Source organism: Mercenaria mercenaria, unplaced genomic scaffold (genome assembly GCF_021730395.1).
Source record: "Mercenaria mercenaria strain notata unplaced genomic scaffold, MADL_Memer_1 contig_3429, whole genome shotgun sequence".
Lineage (NCBI taxonomy): Eukaryota > Metazoa > Mollusca > Bivalvia > Venerida > Veneridae > Mercenaria > Mercenaria mercenaria.
The window spans coordinates 22,940-38,616 of record NW_026461565.1 but is presented as its reverse complement, the minus strand read 5'-3'; the positions used below and the strand labels follow the sequence as shown (position 1 = coordinate 38,616).

The window sequence follows — 15,677 nt, the reverse complement described above, 5'->3', positions numbered from 1 at the left end:
CTTTAAAGCATTAGAATGTGTATTTGGTGACCCCCAACCTGCATTAATGTTATCATTTCTTCGGTTGGGGATTCACCCAGTCGTGCAACAATTCAACATTTTCCTAATATAAATTGGACACAAATCCATTATGTATCAGTCTGTTTATACACAGAGCATAAAACATGAATCTAGTCTGCATGTATGAGTGTCGCTGCAAAGGAGTTCCATCCGCGTCCCTCAAACAAGCTGTGTGAATAAGAAGGTTCACCACGCTCCGCCCAGATATTGTCTCCAGCGTCAAGATGGATGCTTAGGGAAGCTGCAATATATCAAGGATCATGTACGTCATTTATTATTAAAACATGTCTAAAGCACAATTTCTTGATATTCTCATTGCCATGTTATATGGGTTTCAAATCCTGCTGACATCTAAGGCCATTTGGTAATTTTTTCATGAAATGGTGAAGAAAAACTTTTTGTAGGCACAGACGCCCGATTGTTTTGGCTACGCCTCTGTACCTGTCTTTTTTAAGTAACAGGAGAAAATCTAGTATTTTACAAGGACTTTTCACCTTTATATATGTGTGTAAGGGCTTACAATTCACAGTATTATATTTTCAATTTAGGTTTAAATCACTTACACCTAATAACTTTTGTTTTGATTCTTAGAATGGTTGAGATGCTAGAGATTCCTCTAGCCATAGACACGACAAATCACAACATAATTATATGCAAACTTTCGCTTATTGTCTCAAGCTTATGAATTCTAAACCAAGTTGAGACCTCTACAATAACGAAAGCATTTTTACACTTTTCATTTTGTTTGATGTTTTGTCGATTTAAATTTTCAAACTTTCATGTGTAATTGTGAAATGTTACTAGGATGTCCTTTTCGACGTTTGTTTTTCAGGCGACGGGCACCTGAAGAGCCATTTTCTTAAGTTGAGGCAAAAGGCAAAACAGTTAGAATGCTTCTTCACAAGAGACAATTCAAACCATGGCAAGGATCGAACCCACTTGGTATCTTTCCAACCACAAGCGCATAATTAGTTATGCTAAAAGCCTAAAAATTCGAGACGGTTTATATTTATTCATAAGCAATGTTTCAAGCTTCTGTTCGAAAAGAAAATACTTTTAATGAATATGGTATTTCAAAAGCCTCACCTGATGAACAATCAACATAATCCGGGGATCCAGACCTCACAACTCCGATTTTAAGACCGTCTTTTATGATATTTATGTTCATGGCTTCAGAGTTCGCCACACACGCGGTCACGTCAACTATGTAGATACCGGGCACGGGAACAATGAACTGACTAGCCTCAAAGTTGTAAGCTCCACCAATGTTGGTAATTTCAATATTATACTTGACTCTTCCGGATGTACCGAGGGTTGTTGTTTCAGATAAACGTACGTAGGCCGATACTGCCGGTCTCTGTTGCGCTTCCAGTTTAGAAATTCTGTCCATAAGATTTGTAAGTGTTTCTCGTATCTCATATTCACACATGAATCTTGACATTTATTTCCGTCGGAAAGTTCGGTCAAATATCCTGACGCACTGTGTGGAGTAAAAATTACAATAAAAATAATTAACATATTCATATCTTTGACTTAATACCACAGTCTTTAATATGACTTACAAATATATCTTAATAGATATGAACTTGAGCAGACACTAGAACGTTGTGTGTTGAATAACATTTTAAGAAGTAGGCGGGAGTATTTTATCATTTAGACATCAAGGGGTGTTTCAAAATCTCTTGCAAACGAGTGTGGTCCATTTGGACAATCAGTGACGCGTTCATGCTAAAAATGTCCAGTCCTTGCCTGACGCGTCTTTCATCAATAATTCTGTGCTTTAGCTTTGAAATTTATAGATCTATAAAAAGATAATAGGTAAGGGTATATTTCTCAGTATCAAAACTGATATTTAATATCTAACACTTTTATCAAATTTAAATTTTGTTCATATATGATTTGCAATGTAATTACAGGTTAGTTTTTCGTTATTTCGATATAATATTATACTTTTTGAATTGTGTTATTCATGCTTACTTATCACCATGCTACAACAAAAGAGCTATTTAGAGTAAATCTTTCTGTCATTACAAAATAAAGATACTGCTACTTCGAATTAAAAAGAACGATGTTTGTTGATTTTGTATATTTACATTTTGATTCAGTTAAGTTCAGGGCTCCACCGTTTCACTGTAGTTCATATGGCGATTTGCACAGCTTTTGAATGTGGAGGAAGATCCTAGGTGCGCGTCTGGGCATTACTACATCACGTGCGGGCACCTAAATTGAACCACTGACATTCCGACAGCCACCTGGATGGCTTCCTCACATGAAAATTCTACGATCCAAACGTGGTCAGTTAGGGGCAAATGATTTAAATTCAGCGACCGTAACAGTCAGTCACAGAAGTCTTTTATATTTATGTTTTGTTTGCTTTTGATTTTACGCTGTTTTCCAACCGTATTTCAGTTATGTAAAGGCAGGAAGTTAACGTAACCAGTGATCCTGGATTCTGTACCAGTACTAATCTCTTCTCCATACGTAACTGCCAACTTCTCCACATGATTCAGAGGCGGAAGACGAAATGACTCCTGGCAAAATGTATAATATCAAAACGTGACGAAGAACATACGCCCCGCCAACGGACGTGCGATCCGTAGATCTGCACTCTCCTTATACCTTGGTCACAAGAACGCTACGAGCTCCGTACGAGTAGGTTTTCAGTCGAATTTTGGCAAACTCGTACGGCGTCCGCATGGACATCGTTAATTTGTGCGACCGTCGTGCGGATTTTTTGAACTCGTAGAGAACTCTGTTTCACCGAGCTCCCGAGTTCTTTACTAGCTCGTAGAGATTTCTGAAATCGGGAGCAGCTCGCAAGAACCCCGTACGGGAACGCACGGGCCCCGGAGAAGCTCGTACGGGCATTGCACGGATTTGGAAAACTGCGAGGCTTGCTGATGCTCACACTACTATCGTAGAGGACTTGCACGGTCAATGTAAGATGTCCGTACGGTATTAAGGACACCGTACGGAGAATGTGCGATGTCCGCATGAGTAGCGGTGATCGGGGGTTTCGTTTTTGTTGTTTTAGCGGAGTAAATGAGTAAATAATCCGCTTTGGTTAATCCGCTTAGATTACACAATTAATCCGTTCATTAAGATGTTAATCCGCTCAGATGACACAATGAATCCTTTCATTAGGTGTGTTAATCCAGTTAGATTACACAATTAATCTGCTCGGGGATGTAATGTGTGTATTGTTTAGACAGTGTATTTTTGGGTGAGTCAATTAAAGAGCTATAAAAATAAATAGATCGGCAACTTGAAAAGCATATAGAGCAAATCTCACCAAAAAACGATACAACTGAACGAGATTTCGTTTACTGGAAGTGACGCATTCTCCAAGCGCCATATGTATGCAAAAAAGGGACACGTTTAATTATTAATCGGTAAATCAATTATCATTGTATGACCACGCTTATTTCGATGGTAAGAAACGTGTAGGCCTATTTTGTGTCTGAAGACAATTTCATGTGTCTCAATTGATAAAGACTATTTCACATTAAACTGATGTTGTTTTAGAAGCTAACAAGTATTTTGAATATTGCGCTTCACTAAGATAACGCCGATTCACGCTCTGACACGAGATCACGTGAGATTACCGCCAGTTGCCATTCTGTGTATTTTATATTTCTTTGGGTGAGTTAGGGGAGCAGCTAGTAATCCGATAAGTTAATATTCATTACAAGTAATTTCAACGATATTGAAAATTATTTACGTAATTAAGTACGAACTCCTCCTAGCTGGCTCCATATGTATGAGTGTACCAATCAATAAATGTGTGCCCATACTCGATTAATTGTAGCTTACTTTGTACATAAATATATATCTATTTATTTATAATACGAAGGTATATTATAATGGGCACTGAAAAAATAGTTATATTTTTTATATTTACATTTTATTATATTAACATTACATTTCCTTTTGATTTATAAAAAAGATAATATTAAAAATTGCAAATATTTTGTGGCATTCAAAATTAAAGACAGCTTCCCGGCCATTCTGTTCACCAGACGGAACAACAGAGACGTCATCTAAGGAACGTTCTCCCTGACTATACGCGAACGTCGTCAAAACAGCGGTCAGTTATCACTAAGCAGCGTTGACGTTACTCACGCGCCTTTTCTTTTGCTATTCATACGAAATGAACGTTAAAATTTTCAGTGGAAAAGAATAGTGCGAATGTAAATATTTACAATTAAAGTATGCTAGGTACGTCATAGATACGCTAGAATCTGTCGCACTTCATCATAACTGTCTCGGGTGTAGCGAAGGTTGGCTGTAACAAAGGGATCATTCCTGTTTGAACTATAAACCGAGCGTGCAAGCGAAAGACACTAATATTGAGAGCAAATATTGCACTCAGATATCATAGACGGTATTGATGATGATAACCTGTTGTCTGACTGGGAGACGGAAATGAAGGGATTTGGGCATGTAGCGCCAGCATTATAGATATGTTCATGATAAAATTGAAATGTAAAACAATGCTGTCTGGTGGAGTTGTTTTGAGGGCAGCCAGAAGCATTCTTGTGCAGCACGCTTGCTAAAAATTAAAATTTACTTGAAATATATATAATCAGCTTCAAATGTATTTAACTTTACTAAAAATACAAATTAAGTTTGTATGTTGATATATTGAGCCACAAACATATTAAAGCCATTATTTCAGCGGTTGTACACGTTTATTATGTATTTATCTATACATGTAGCAGTGTGTACAAGTTTAAAGCTAATGCATAGTGCTGTTGATACAGCCATAAAACTGTAGGAAGTAATTGTTCCTGTTTTTAGGTACGAAATTTTGAGCTGATATACCTTTAAGCATTACCAAGTTAAGACCTTACAGGATTGTTCGCCTTGATTTTTTATCAGACGACTTGTGGCATGTATCAATGTTGCTTTTCGAGCATTTTTACAAAAAGAAGTCTGCCTCGGGTGAAACCTATATCCCTTTTTTGATATCACCTGATTTGCCAGTGGCATTTATATGATTGTCTGAAAAACACATCTAGTACAGCGCAACCTAACTAAAACAAAATGTCTAAAACGCATTGAATGTTTCATTTCTAGATCTATTACTTATTGATTTTACGCCTCCCTATAGATATGTTAACAACATCTTTTCATTCAATTAAATCCAGAGTACATACCTTTTATTCAACGTTGTATTGTAAAATGCAATGAATTCGGGTGTTGAAGAAAATTTCCGCTATATTGTAGAAGACAAGATCAATATGTAAAACACTACACGGACTGTTGTTGAAGTAACTTCGTAGTTTTTTTTTCTGTTTTACAAATTACTATACAGTTACAATAATTTACAAAAGGTAAACTTTGTAAAAGTCAAAAAGTATTTTCCGAAGACGTTAGATATTGTCTTAAAATGCGGAACCTGGTCGTTCTTTCACTAACACCTTTTTATGGAAGGATTGGTGGCAAATATTGACATTTATCGTGCTGTATACTCTAACCTCAGGGGAAAGCAAACATACTCATGACAATTCATGTTTTCGGCTTCTTTCGCTAGAAAACTGCAACTTAAACGAATAATCATATTAAAAATGAAATCAATATATATTACCGTTTCAACTTTCACAGCGATTAGCTCCTTCAGGGATATCTTTTCGCCCAAAGTTTTCATAATACTTTCACGTTATTTGACAGAATAAATACTAAGCTGCATATTTATAATCTAACATACGTACGCATTGCTAAGACGATGCTGCTGCGTGCGTAAGGCATATCAATATCAATTTGTACGTGTGATATTGATTTTATGTTAGAACGCATGCAACTAAGCTTAAAGATATGCAAATGTAGCTCAGCGCTTAGTTTATTTACCGTTGCTTATCACCGATCACCGAACGAAATCGGATAACGAGGCCAGGGCCAAGAATGAAACACATATCGTGATACTTCTGGACGGCCTGCAATATTTGCTGATCCATTCTTGTTTGTTCTTTGTTTCACAACCTGACATACACATTGTTGATCAGTTTTCACAACATATTCATAAAGCTTTCAATACGCGTAACACATCACAGGGCCGTACAGGTATACGATAATGCCACGATAACGGATCAGTTCAGACCGTTGATTATCGATCTTATCTCTCGGATCACAAGCTTAGTTAAAACGTTTTACCAAAATAACTGTCCGTTATTTACCAGCTTGAATAGGTGCAGTACGTATATTTCAGTCAGTCAGTGTATAAGTTTAATTACGGTCTATCCGCCCTTTCAGACACAATAAAGCATAAACCATGCCACGCAGAGTATAGACCGAAAATTGTATTCAGTTTACCTCGAGTATAAAATTATGCATATAGTTTAAGGCTCTAAACGATATCAATCGATCAGTCGTCGTATATCGGGTAACTGCGAGAGCGCATAGTTGCTGGTGAGAATAATGCGAAGTTTTGTTGGATAAAAGATATTCTGCGGCGAAGGCGCTGTATGAAGTTCCTTTGTGGATGAGTTGGAGATACGGGCTGTGACTGCCTCGTTGGGACCGCGTTGATCACAGCGAGATGTAGACGACAACGATATTGTAACCGTAGGGTTCTTCTTTTCGTATTGCGTTTTGCGGGAAATCAAACAGTTTCTAAGAAGATATTTTTCTGCGTTTTCTGCGTTTAAAAGGCCAAAATACGTCCACAAGAGTTTGACGTAGAATACAATATAGAATAAATGTATGTCTGCAGTACATCTCAAGGGAATTGGTCTTCGTTGTTGTCTATACCGCCACAGTCAAACTCTGCCAAAATCAGCGTGTTGATGACATCAGATGAGTAACCGGAAATTATTAAAACAAGCTGGTCGAGTTGTGGAAGAACCTACTAACCCTATATTGACACCTTTTTTTTGTCAGTGACAGCAAGGGAAAGTACATACGAGCAGTTAACACGAGTTCAAACTTTGATAGAAAAATTAATTGGGTTTGTAAAGGTGGCTTGACGTCTGCGGCTGCATTGAGGTGGCTGTCGAACAATATTGACAATAAAATTAGCACACTTTCACCCATGAGTGTGTATATTTGGGTTGGCACGTGTGATTTCGCAGAAAAGGGTCACCGTTTCATAAATTTACGCAAAAAATCGGACACATGCTTAAAAAAGCTTCAGGAAAATCTTGGAAAAATCAAGCAATGCTGCGCAGACCACAATTCTAAAGTAACTTTCTTGCAAAAAACATACTATTCAATTCAACTTTGGAACAGCCGAAAGGGTCTAGAATCTCCAGATACCTTCAAATCCGATAACAAAAAATTAACCGAACTTATTGATTCTGCAAACAATTTCATTGATGAATTAAACAGTCAAGTTGATACATACACATTGAAATTTAACCAAGATTTGGTGAGATCTCGGAAGGCAAAGTCATCGCGGGGACGCTACTCCATAAATTTCAACTTACTCTCAGATGTTATTCATCCGGACGAAAATCTTTGTAGAGCATGGCTGACGTCACTGAAGTGAAAAATGTTTAAGGACTGTGTTTAGCATCATCATTCATGGTAGTATGCAACCGGGGTAGAGCAAATAATCGGGTGCAATTTAACTGAACTTTATTGCGTAGGCCGGGATTGCCCAGCCACACATTTAACTGAACTTTATTGCGTAGACCGGGATTGCCCAGCCACGTATTGTTAATCACTGGTTGCAATTGCGTCTGTTGTGATCATATTTTGTCATGTTGCATTACAGAAATTTCTAGTTTGCACCGATCAGCCATAAATAGTAACCACTCACTGTACTTTACCTTTCTTACATTTTTTTCTTTCGTTGTTCTATGACTGCTTAAAATTTAAGAACTTGAATTTTATTGGATTGCAAGCATTTTTGGATAAATTACATTCGAGCATTAAGGTTTCATTTTAAGGGTTTAGATTTATTACATATATACATGTGTGCTTGACAAAATATTGTACTCTGTTCCTTAATATGCATTTCTTCAGAATGTCGCAGACTACAGAAACGTGTGAAACAGAAGGTGAGGTGTGTACACAAGAATCTTATGAAACAAGTGGCGAAGATGCTCATGGAGAAGAGATACAGTCTACTACATCTGAAGGTGAGGTTGGTGAGGTTCGTGAACGGAAACCGACAGACAAGAGCAGTTGTCAGGTAAATTTAGATCTGTAGTTACGAAGTGGCGTAAACAAGCCAATCAGATTACTATATATTTGGCAGATTGTGACAATCATGAATTTATTAGGAATGAGCGTTCTGTGCTGGAGGTACTCTTTTCAGATGTTTAAAATGTATTTCACTCTATCAGTTAGATAATAGTTCCCCAGAAGTGAAAAAATATGAATGCATTGAAAGTGAACATCAAAGTTTAATGATTGGTATATCCGATGCCATTAGAACAATCAAGGCGGAAAGGTCTTCAGCTGTTTCGGGTAAGTCCCAGTCATCTCGTCGTTCCTCTTGACATTCCTCTCAATATCTTCAGTTCTTACAAGGGTGTCCGTTCAAGCTGAGGCTCCTAGTCTGAAAACTAAGTTAAAGTTTATCGAAGTTGAGGCAAAAACCAGAGAGGAGCTAGAGAAAATTGAAACAATGAAACAGTTAGAGATGGCTAATGCTAAGCTAAAGGTTCTTAATTCTGTTGATCCTTTCTCCCCGGATGTTACCAAGGCAGATGTTGAGAGTGCCAAAGGATGTGTCAAAGGATTATGTTTATGACTATGTCAAATCTCAGAATGCGTCACAGGACTCGCAATCAGATCTCATCATTAAACAAGAACAAATAGTGAATAATGCCGTCAATGAGGTAAAAATGGGTGTCGACTCTCAGAAGCCTCTGAAAACAACATCTCAAACTCACACTGACTCAAATGGTTCTAGGTTAAATCCATCAGCACAAGATTTTGTAGCTAACACTTCAAGTCACAGTGCAGGTGTAACCCAAACACATGAAGACATTCCTGATGGTAACTCTACTCAATCACTTGGTAAAAATCTTGTAGAACTAACAAAATCTCTTGCTACCCAGGTCAGTTTGAATAGACTCCCACCACCCGAACCAAATATTTTTTATGGAGACCCCATCCAATTTCCCACATGGAAGACAGCGTTCAAAACATTGATAAAGCAAAGAAATCTTCCAGATGGGGAAAGATTCATTATTTAAAGAAGTATTTAGGTGGCCCAGTGAGACAGGTGGTAGAAAATTATTTTCTGTTGTCAACAGACGATGCCTACGAAGATGCGAAACGACTACTGGACGAAAGGTATGGTAACCCATTTGTGATAGCATCAGCGTTTCGGGATAAACTTGAATCCTGGTCAAAGGTTGTACCAAAAGATGCTTCTGGGCTGCTTAAATTCTCTGACTTTTTGAAGCAGTGTCTTACAGCAATGAGTAATGTTCCAAGCTTAAGTGTTTTGAATGATAGTCGAGAAAATTAAAAAATGTTGTCCAAGTTGCCTGAACGGCTAGTTATAAGGTGGAACAGAATTGCAGCCACATCGAAGGAAGAACACAAGGTGTTCCCCTCCTTTAAGCAGTTTGTTGACTTTGTTCAAAGGAAGCAAAGATAGATTCGGACCCAGTTACTTCTGTCTTTTGCGTCAAGGGTAATCTCAGTTCTGCTAGTGACAAGGTTGGAAAATACTCACATAGACATGCTAAGGCTTCTGCCAGTCCTGGTTGTCGTTCCTATCTTTCGAATACACAATCGACTACATATCAAGGTTCATGTCAGTCTCAGAATGTTTGTCCTTTATGTCAAATGCACCATGGTCTTGATGTTTGTTTTTCCTTTCTGAAAAAATCGGTAGGTGATCGAAAGGACTTCGCATTGGAAAAGATACTTTGTTTTGGCTGCTTACAGGAAGGCCATGTATCTAAAAGTTGCAGACAACGGTTGAAATGTAATGTTTGTTCTAAGAATCACCCTAGCTCTCTACATGGTGACAAACTTACCCAGATTGATTCCAGGAAGACTGGCAGCGAAAATGGTAATGGTGATGTCAACAGGGAGACCACAGTTACAGGTACACCTGTACAGACTAGACACTCAGGTGCTGCGTTCTTAAGCAACATAAGCCAGACCAGTAAGTTTCAATGATTCTACCTGTGTGTGTATCGCATTGCGACAATCCTGATAGGGAGGTTCTTGTATATGCTTTATTGGACACTCAATCAGGTACTACCTTTTTGTTAGATAATACACGCAGTGCATTGGGTCTTTCTGGGGTTGACGTTAAATTGTCACTATCGACTCTGCATGCCGAGAACAAATTAGTGAACAGTCAAAAGTTGAGGGGTCTACAAGTTAGAGGTTTCTATGACTATACCCGTATAACCTTACCTGACACCTATACAAGGGAGATAATGCCAGCCAATCGTGCACACATTCCAACACCCGAGCATACTAAGTTCTGGCCGCACTTAAAATGCATTTCTGACTGCTTACCACCACTGCAAGAGGCAGAGATAGGTTTGTTGATTGGATATAATTGCCCACAAGCCCTAGTCCTTCGGGAAGTTATAACTCCTGTTGGTAATGGTCCTTACGCTCAAAAGACAGATTTAGGATGGACAATAGTTGGAACTATTGATTTAAACTGCGTTGAAGATGACTCAATCGACTTGAGTCACCGTGTTCTCTGTTGCGAAGTTCCTTCGGCTCTATCAGTCAGTGATAGTCAGAAAGAAATTGTCCTGTTCTCACTGCGTACTAAGGTCAAGGAGGTTGTGTCCAGTGACATTTTGCGCATACATGACCGTGAGTTTTGCGATTCTGGGGAAATGTGCAACAAACTGTCTCAGGAAGATCAGCTCTTTGTGTCGAAGCTGTCCAAAGGTATCTGTTTTCAGGATGGTCATTATGTTATGCTACTCCCCTTTAAGGGAGCTGATCCAGTTCTTCCAAATAACAAGTTTATGGCTTTGAAAAGGGTGAAATCTCTGCGACAAAGACTGAAAAGAGACTCAACATTCTGTCAACACTACTCCCAATTTATGAAGGAGCTGATTAGTAATGGCCATGCTGAAAGGGTCCCTGAGTCAGATCTTGATTCGAATAAGACCTCTTGGTTTATTCCACATCATGTATCACTCTCCGAAACGTAATAAAATTCGAGTGGTTTTTGATTGCAGCGCAACATTTGAAGGCGAAAGCTTGAATGTACATCTACTCCAAGGCCCTGACTTGACCAATAAACTCGCGGGAGTCCTTTGCAGGTTCAGAAAGGAGCCGGTGGCTTTGATGTGTGATGCTGAAAAAATGTTTCATCAATTCAAGGCTTGTAAGGCCCATAGAGATTATCTTAGGTTTCTTTGGTGGGAGGATGACGACTTTGAAAGGTCCCCTACAGAATTTAGAATGACTGTGCATTTATTTGGAGCAACTTCCTCCCCAGGTTGTGCTAACTTTGGAATGAAGAATATGGCTTCCGACAATGAAGAACAGTTTGGGTCTGAGATAGCTGACTTCATAAGGCGTGATTTTTATGTTGATGATGGGTTGTGGTCTGTATCTTCTGTTCCTGAAGCTGTCAATTTGATTAAGAAAAGTACTGAGTTATGCAGTAAGGCTGGTCTCAGGCTCCACAAGTTTGTCTCTAATTCTAAGGTTGGGATACAGTCCCTCTCTGAGTCTCGAGATGAAGATCTCAAAAATGTTGACTTGACTGGTGATAACTTACCTGTTCAGAGAACCTTGGGAGTCCTTTGGTGTTTAGACTCTGATACATTTCAATATGAGATTGTCTCAAACAATCGCCCTCTCACAAGAAGGGGTATCTTATCTACAGTCAGTTCGATATATGATCCTCTTGGTTTTATATCTCCAGCGGCTTTATCCGGAAAGCAAATTCTGCAGCAGATGTGTGCAGACCAGGTGGGTTGGGATGACCCCTTACCAGAAAGTCTAAATGGCAAGTGGGTGAAGTGGTGCGCTGACCTGAAGAATCTTCCTCTTTTGAAGTTTCCAAGGTGTGTTAAGCCTGAAGGTTTTGGCGACATTAGAATTACTGAGATGCATCATTTTTCCGATGCAAGTAGCTATGGGTATGGGCAGTGCTCTTATATTCGTTTGGTGAATGATGTTGGCCAGGTGCATTGTTCGTTGTTAATGGGCAAATCTCGTGTTGTACCTTTAAGACCCATCACAATACCACGTCTTGAATTTACAGCAGCTGTGCTGTCATTTATAATTTCCTCACTTTTGGATCAAGAACTTGAGTACTCAAACCTTAAACCCTTTTTCTGGACCGATAGTAAGGTTGTACTGGGATATATTTGCAACGAAGCAAGGAGATTTCATATATTTGTCGCTAACAGAGTTCAGCAAATTAAAGAGCATACAAACCCTAACCAATGGAATTATGTTGTCTCTGGTGAAAATCCTGCGGATTTGGCTTCTCGAGGTGCATCTGTAGCAGAGCTAGCTAAGAACCCTATGTGGCTCAATGGTCCAGAATTTCTCTGGAAGCAGGATGCAATTTCAGCAAATACCGGTGCACAGTTTTCAGTATGTCCTGATGACCCAAAGTTAAAACATGTTCAAACATTTTTGCCAAATGCAAAACCACCCTGCTTCAGTTCATTGTTGGAACGGCTTGTTGGAACGGCTTGTGTACTTCTCTGATTGGCACAGGTGTAAACGAGCAGTAGCATTGGTGCTTAGGTACAAGGGAAAATTGTTGCAAAAATCAAGGAAGTTGCAAACTACTGGTGTGGAGAAACGTTCATTACATTACAGTCCCGTCACAGTAAATGAACTACAGAACGCCGATACTGAAATCTTTAAGGCTGTCCAGTTGAATGATTTCAAGGGTGAAATTGATACACTTAAAACTCATAATATAGTTAGAGTTTCTTCTGACAGGGCAACACAGTCATTAAGAACTAAGTCCTTAAAGGGAAGGTCAAAACCTATGTTCCTTAGATCCGTTTCTTGACAAAAATGGCTTAATTCGTGTAGGTGGTCGTGTTCAACATGCCGAAATGTCAGATCTGGTGAAGTTTCCAGTTGTACTTCCTAGAAAGGGTCATATAACAGAGCTTGTTATACGGCATTATCATGACAATGTTAAACATCAGGGTCGCGGAATGACTACGAATATTATTCGGAATAATGGACTCTGGATTATTGGTTGTAGTTCGGCAGTTTCTCATGTAATTTTGAAATGTGTTGTTTGTCGTAGGCTATGGTGTTCCTTTGAAGGTCATAAAATGGCTGACTTGCCATCTGACCGTCTAGAACCATCTCCCCCATTCACGTATTGCGCAGTAGACTATTTTGGTCCATTTTATGTTAAGGAAGGGCGAAAGGAAATGAAGCGCTATGGGGTTCTGTTCACTTGTCTAGCCTGCAGGGCAGTTCACGTTGAAACGGCTACGTCCTTAGAAACTGATTCATTCATCAGCTCTTTAAGACGGTTCATTGCAATCAGGGGTCCGATTCGTCAGCTTCGTTCTGACAGAGGCACTTTTAGTTTTTACTAAATCAGTTCTGGACCAGATGAAGGAACGAATATCTACAAAACTTGCAGGTACGTAAGAAATGGACATCTGCAAAAAGAAACCTGTCAAACGGTGATATTGTTCTGGTACGTGATGATAATCTAGCAAGAATTAAAACACAGCTGTGATGTAATCCTTTGTTAGTTTTGTCCATTATATAGGTTATTGTACCGATACCGCTCTATACACACGATTATTTTACTATACCTGTCCATTCTTAACCTGTAACTGTCCATTCTTAAAATAATGGATGCTTTAAGAATGGACAGGTACAGGTTAATAATGGACAGGTATAGTAAGAACCTTGTACGTTGAGAGGTGTGAGTACATCAACCTATGAAATTCGAAAGTTTCGAAACATAAACTGCAACGTTTTTTTTTTCCACAATTTGTAGCTGCAATAAAAAACCGCTGAAGGGGGACATATGATTTTAACCCAAATCGCCCCACAAATTATCAGTCAAATGAAAATCAAACAATGTGCTTTAAGTAATTACTGAATGTTAATTTAAATCTTCAACCGTTAGAAAGTAGAAAAGTCCTCTTTGTGTACTCCTGAATCGCAATAGAAAAGTATCGCAGATATAAACCTGGTATGGCATTTTCAGTCGAAAATAGATGAAATTAGGCTACGTAATGTAAAAACAAGAGCTGTCGGAGGACAGCAACGCTCGACTATTCAACAGTTTTGTCAATTGAATGAATATTGAAGTCGAAAAGGGGGCCATAATTTTGTAAAATTGCAAAAAGAGTTATGGAACCTGTGCAATGCATATCATCTCATGACAGGGACAATTGTGCAAGTTTAAATTCATTCCCATTAGAGGGTACTGAGATACCAGTTTACCTACACAAATTTAACCAACGACTGCTTAGTCGAAAAAAATGGCATAAATTTGGAAAAATGCAAAGTAGAGTTATGTCACCTGAGCACTGCATATCAGATCAAAATAGTGAACAAGTGTGTGACGATTCAATCCATTTCCATTAGTAGGTACTGAAATACCTACTTACATATAAAACCTCAATCAAAACATGTCTGTCATTAAAGGGGCATACGTTTATACAAACGCAAAATAGAGTTATTGAACCTGTGCAGTGTAATCCAATTTATCACAGTGAATAAGGTTCATATAAAGTGTTTTGAAACTGCCCCTCAGGGGAATTTTTGTTTTATGTTTTTAGCCATCATAAGCCTTTGTTTTTCATAAAATGTACACCAAACTGTTCAGAATAAGTAGAAGTGTCTTTTAAGAGAAGTGTTATGTTTGGAATAATCAATTTTCTCTTATATCACATGTACTTTGCTCGTCTACATTCTGTTTTGTAGAAAATATCAAACTTCCTTTTCAAAAATATTTTGACATTATGTCTATACTTATTGTGTGCCTAACATATTTCTCCAGGTACTCCCAGTGTTGAAAATGTTAAAAACATGCACATTTCAAAACGTTGCAAAAATTGCAAAATGAAAGTGAAAATAGAGCTGTCAAAATGAAATAAATACTGCTATGTTCAAGAGAATATGTAAGTTAACATTTTATTACTGGGGAGTACCCAGATAAATATGTTGCACACACAACCAAAACAAAATTAAAGAAAAATACGTTTGAAAAAGAAGTTTGATATTTTCTACAAAATAGAACGTTTACTGTCGAAGTGAATGTGATATTAAACAAAATACACATTCCTAAACAATCTTACCTTTGAATAAAGTATTTCCTACTTCCTCTGAACAAGTCAGTATATTTATTATAAATGGTAATGGTCTATGAGATATAAATTTCAGAAATTAATATTCATCTGAAGGATCGTCTCCAAACACTGTTGATGAACCTTAAACAAATAGGGACGCTGACGCGGACGCAGACTCATAGATGAAATAAAAAAAGTGGAAAACCACAGGTCGCCCAACACGTCATTAAAGAAAATGTTGCAGGCTCGGTTTGTTCATGGACGGTAGCGGAAGTGCAAGCTACCGTCCATGCCATCTAGCCCCGGGTTAAGCAGAACTCAATATTTCCACATGTTATAAGTACCAAAATGTATTTAAGAGACATCCGCAAATGTACTTATACGGCGGTGCACATGGAACCTTCAATGATGCACAGATAGCAATTCCATGAA

The 15,677-nt window shown here is 38.4% G+C and overlaps 3 protein-coding genes across 3 annotated transcripts; 2 read left to right on the top strand and 1 right to left on the bottom strand.

Annotated features, from left to right (window-relative positions):
- Positions 1–170: 170 nt before the first annotated feature.
- LOC128553050 (complement C1q tumor necrosis factor-related protein 4-like) lies at positions 171–1,501 on the bottom strand. The gene is made up of 2 exons (XM_053534162.1): positions 1,147–1,501; positions 171–301 (listed from the first exon to the last, which is right to left on the bottom strand). The coding sequence occupies exons 1-2, from the start codon at positions 1,499–1,501 to the stop codon at positions 171–173; spliced, it is 486 nt and encodes a 161-aa protein (XP_053390137.1).
- A 9,806-nt stretch (positions 1,502–11,307) lies between these two features.
- On the top strand, positions 11,308–12,672 carry LOC128553049 (uncharacterized). Its single transcript, XM_053534160.1, has one exon. It carries the CDS (start codon positions 11,308–11,310, stop codon positions 12,670–12,672), a length of 1,365 nt encoding a protein of 454 aa, XP_053390135.1.
- Positions 12,673–13,031: 359 nt separating this feature from the next.
- Positions 13,032–13,532, top strand: LOC128553048 (uncharacterized). Its single transcript, XM_053534158.1, has one exon. The coding sequence runs from the start codon at positions 13,032–13,034 to the stop codon at positions 13,530–13,532; it is 501 nt and encodes a 166-aa protein (XP_053390133.1).
- The last annotated feature ends 2,145 nt before the right edge of the window (positions 13,533–15,677 follow it).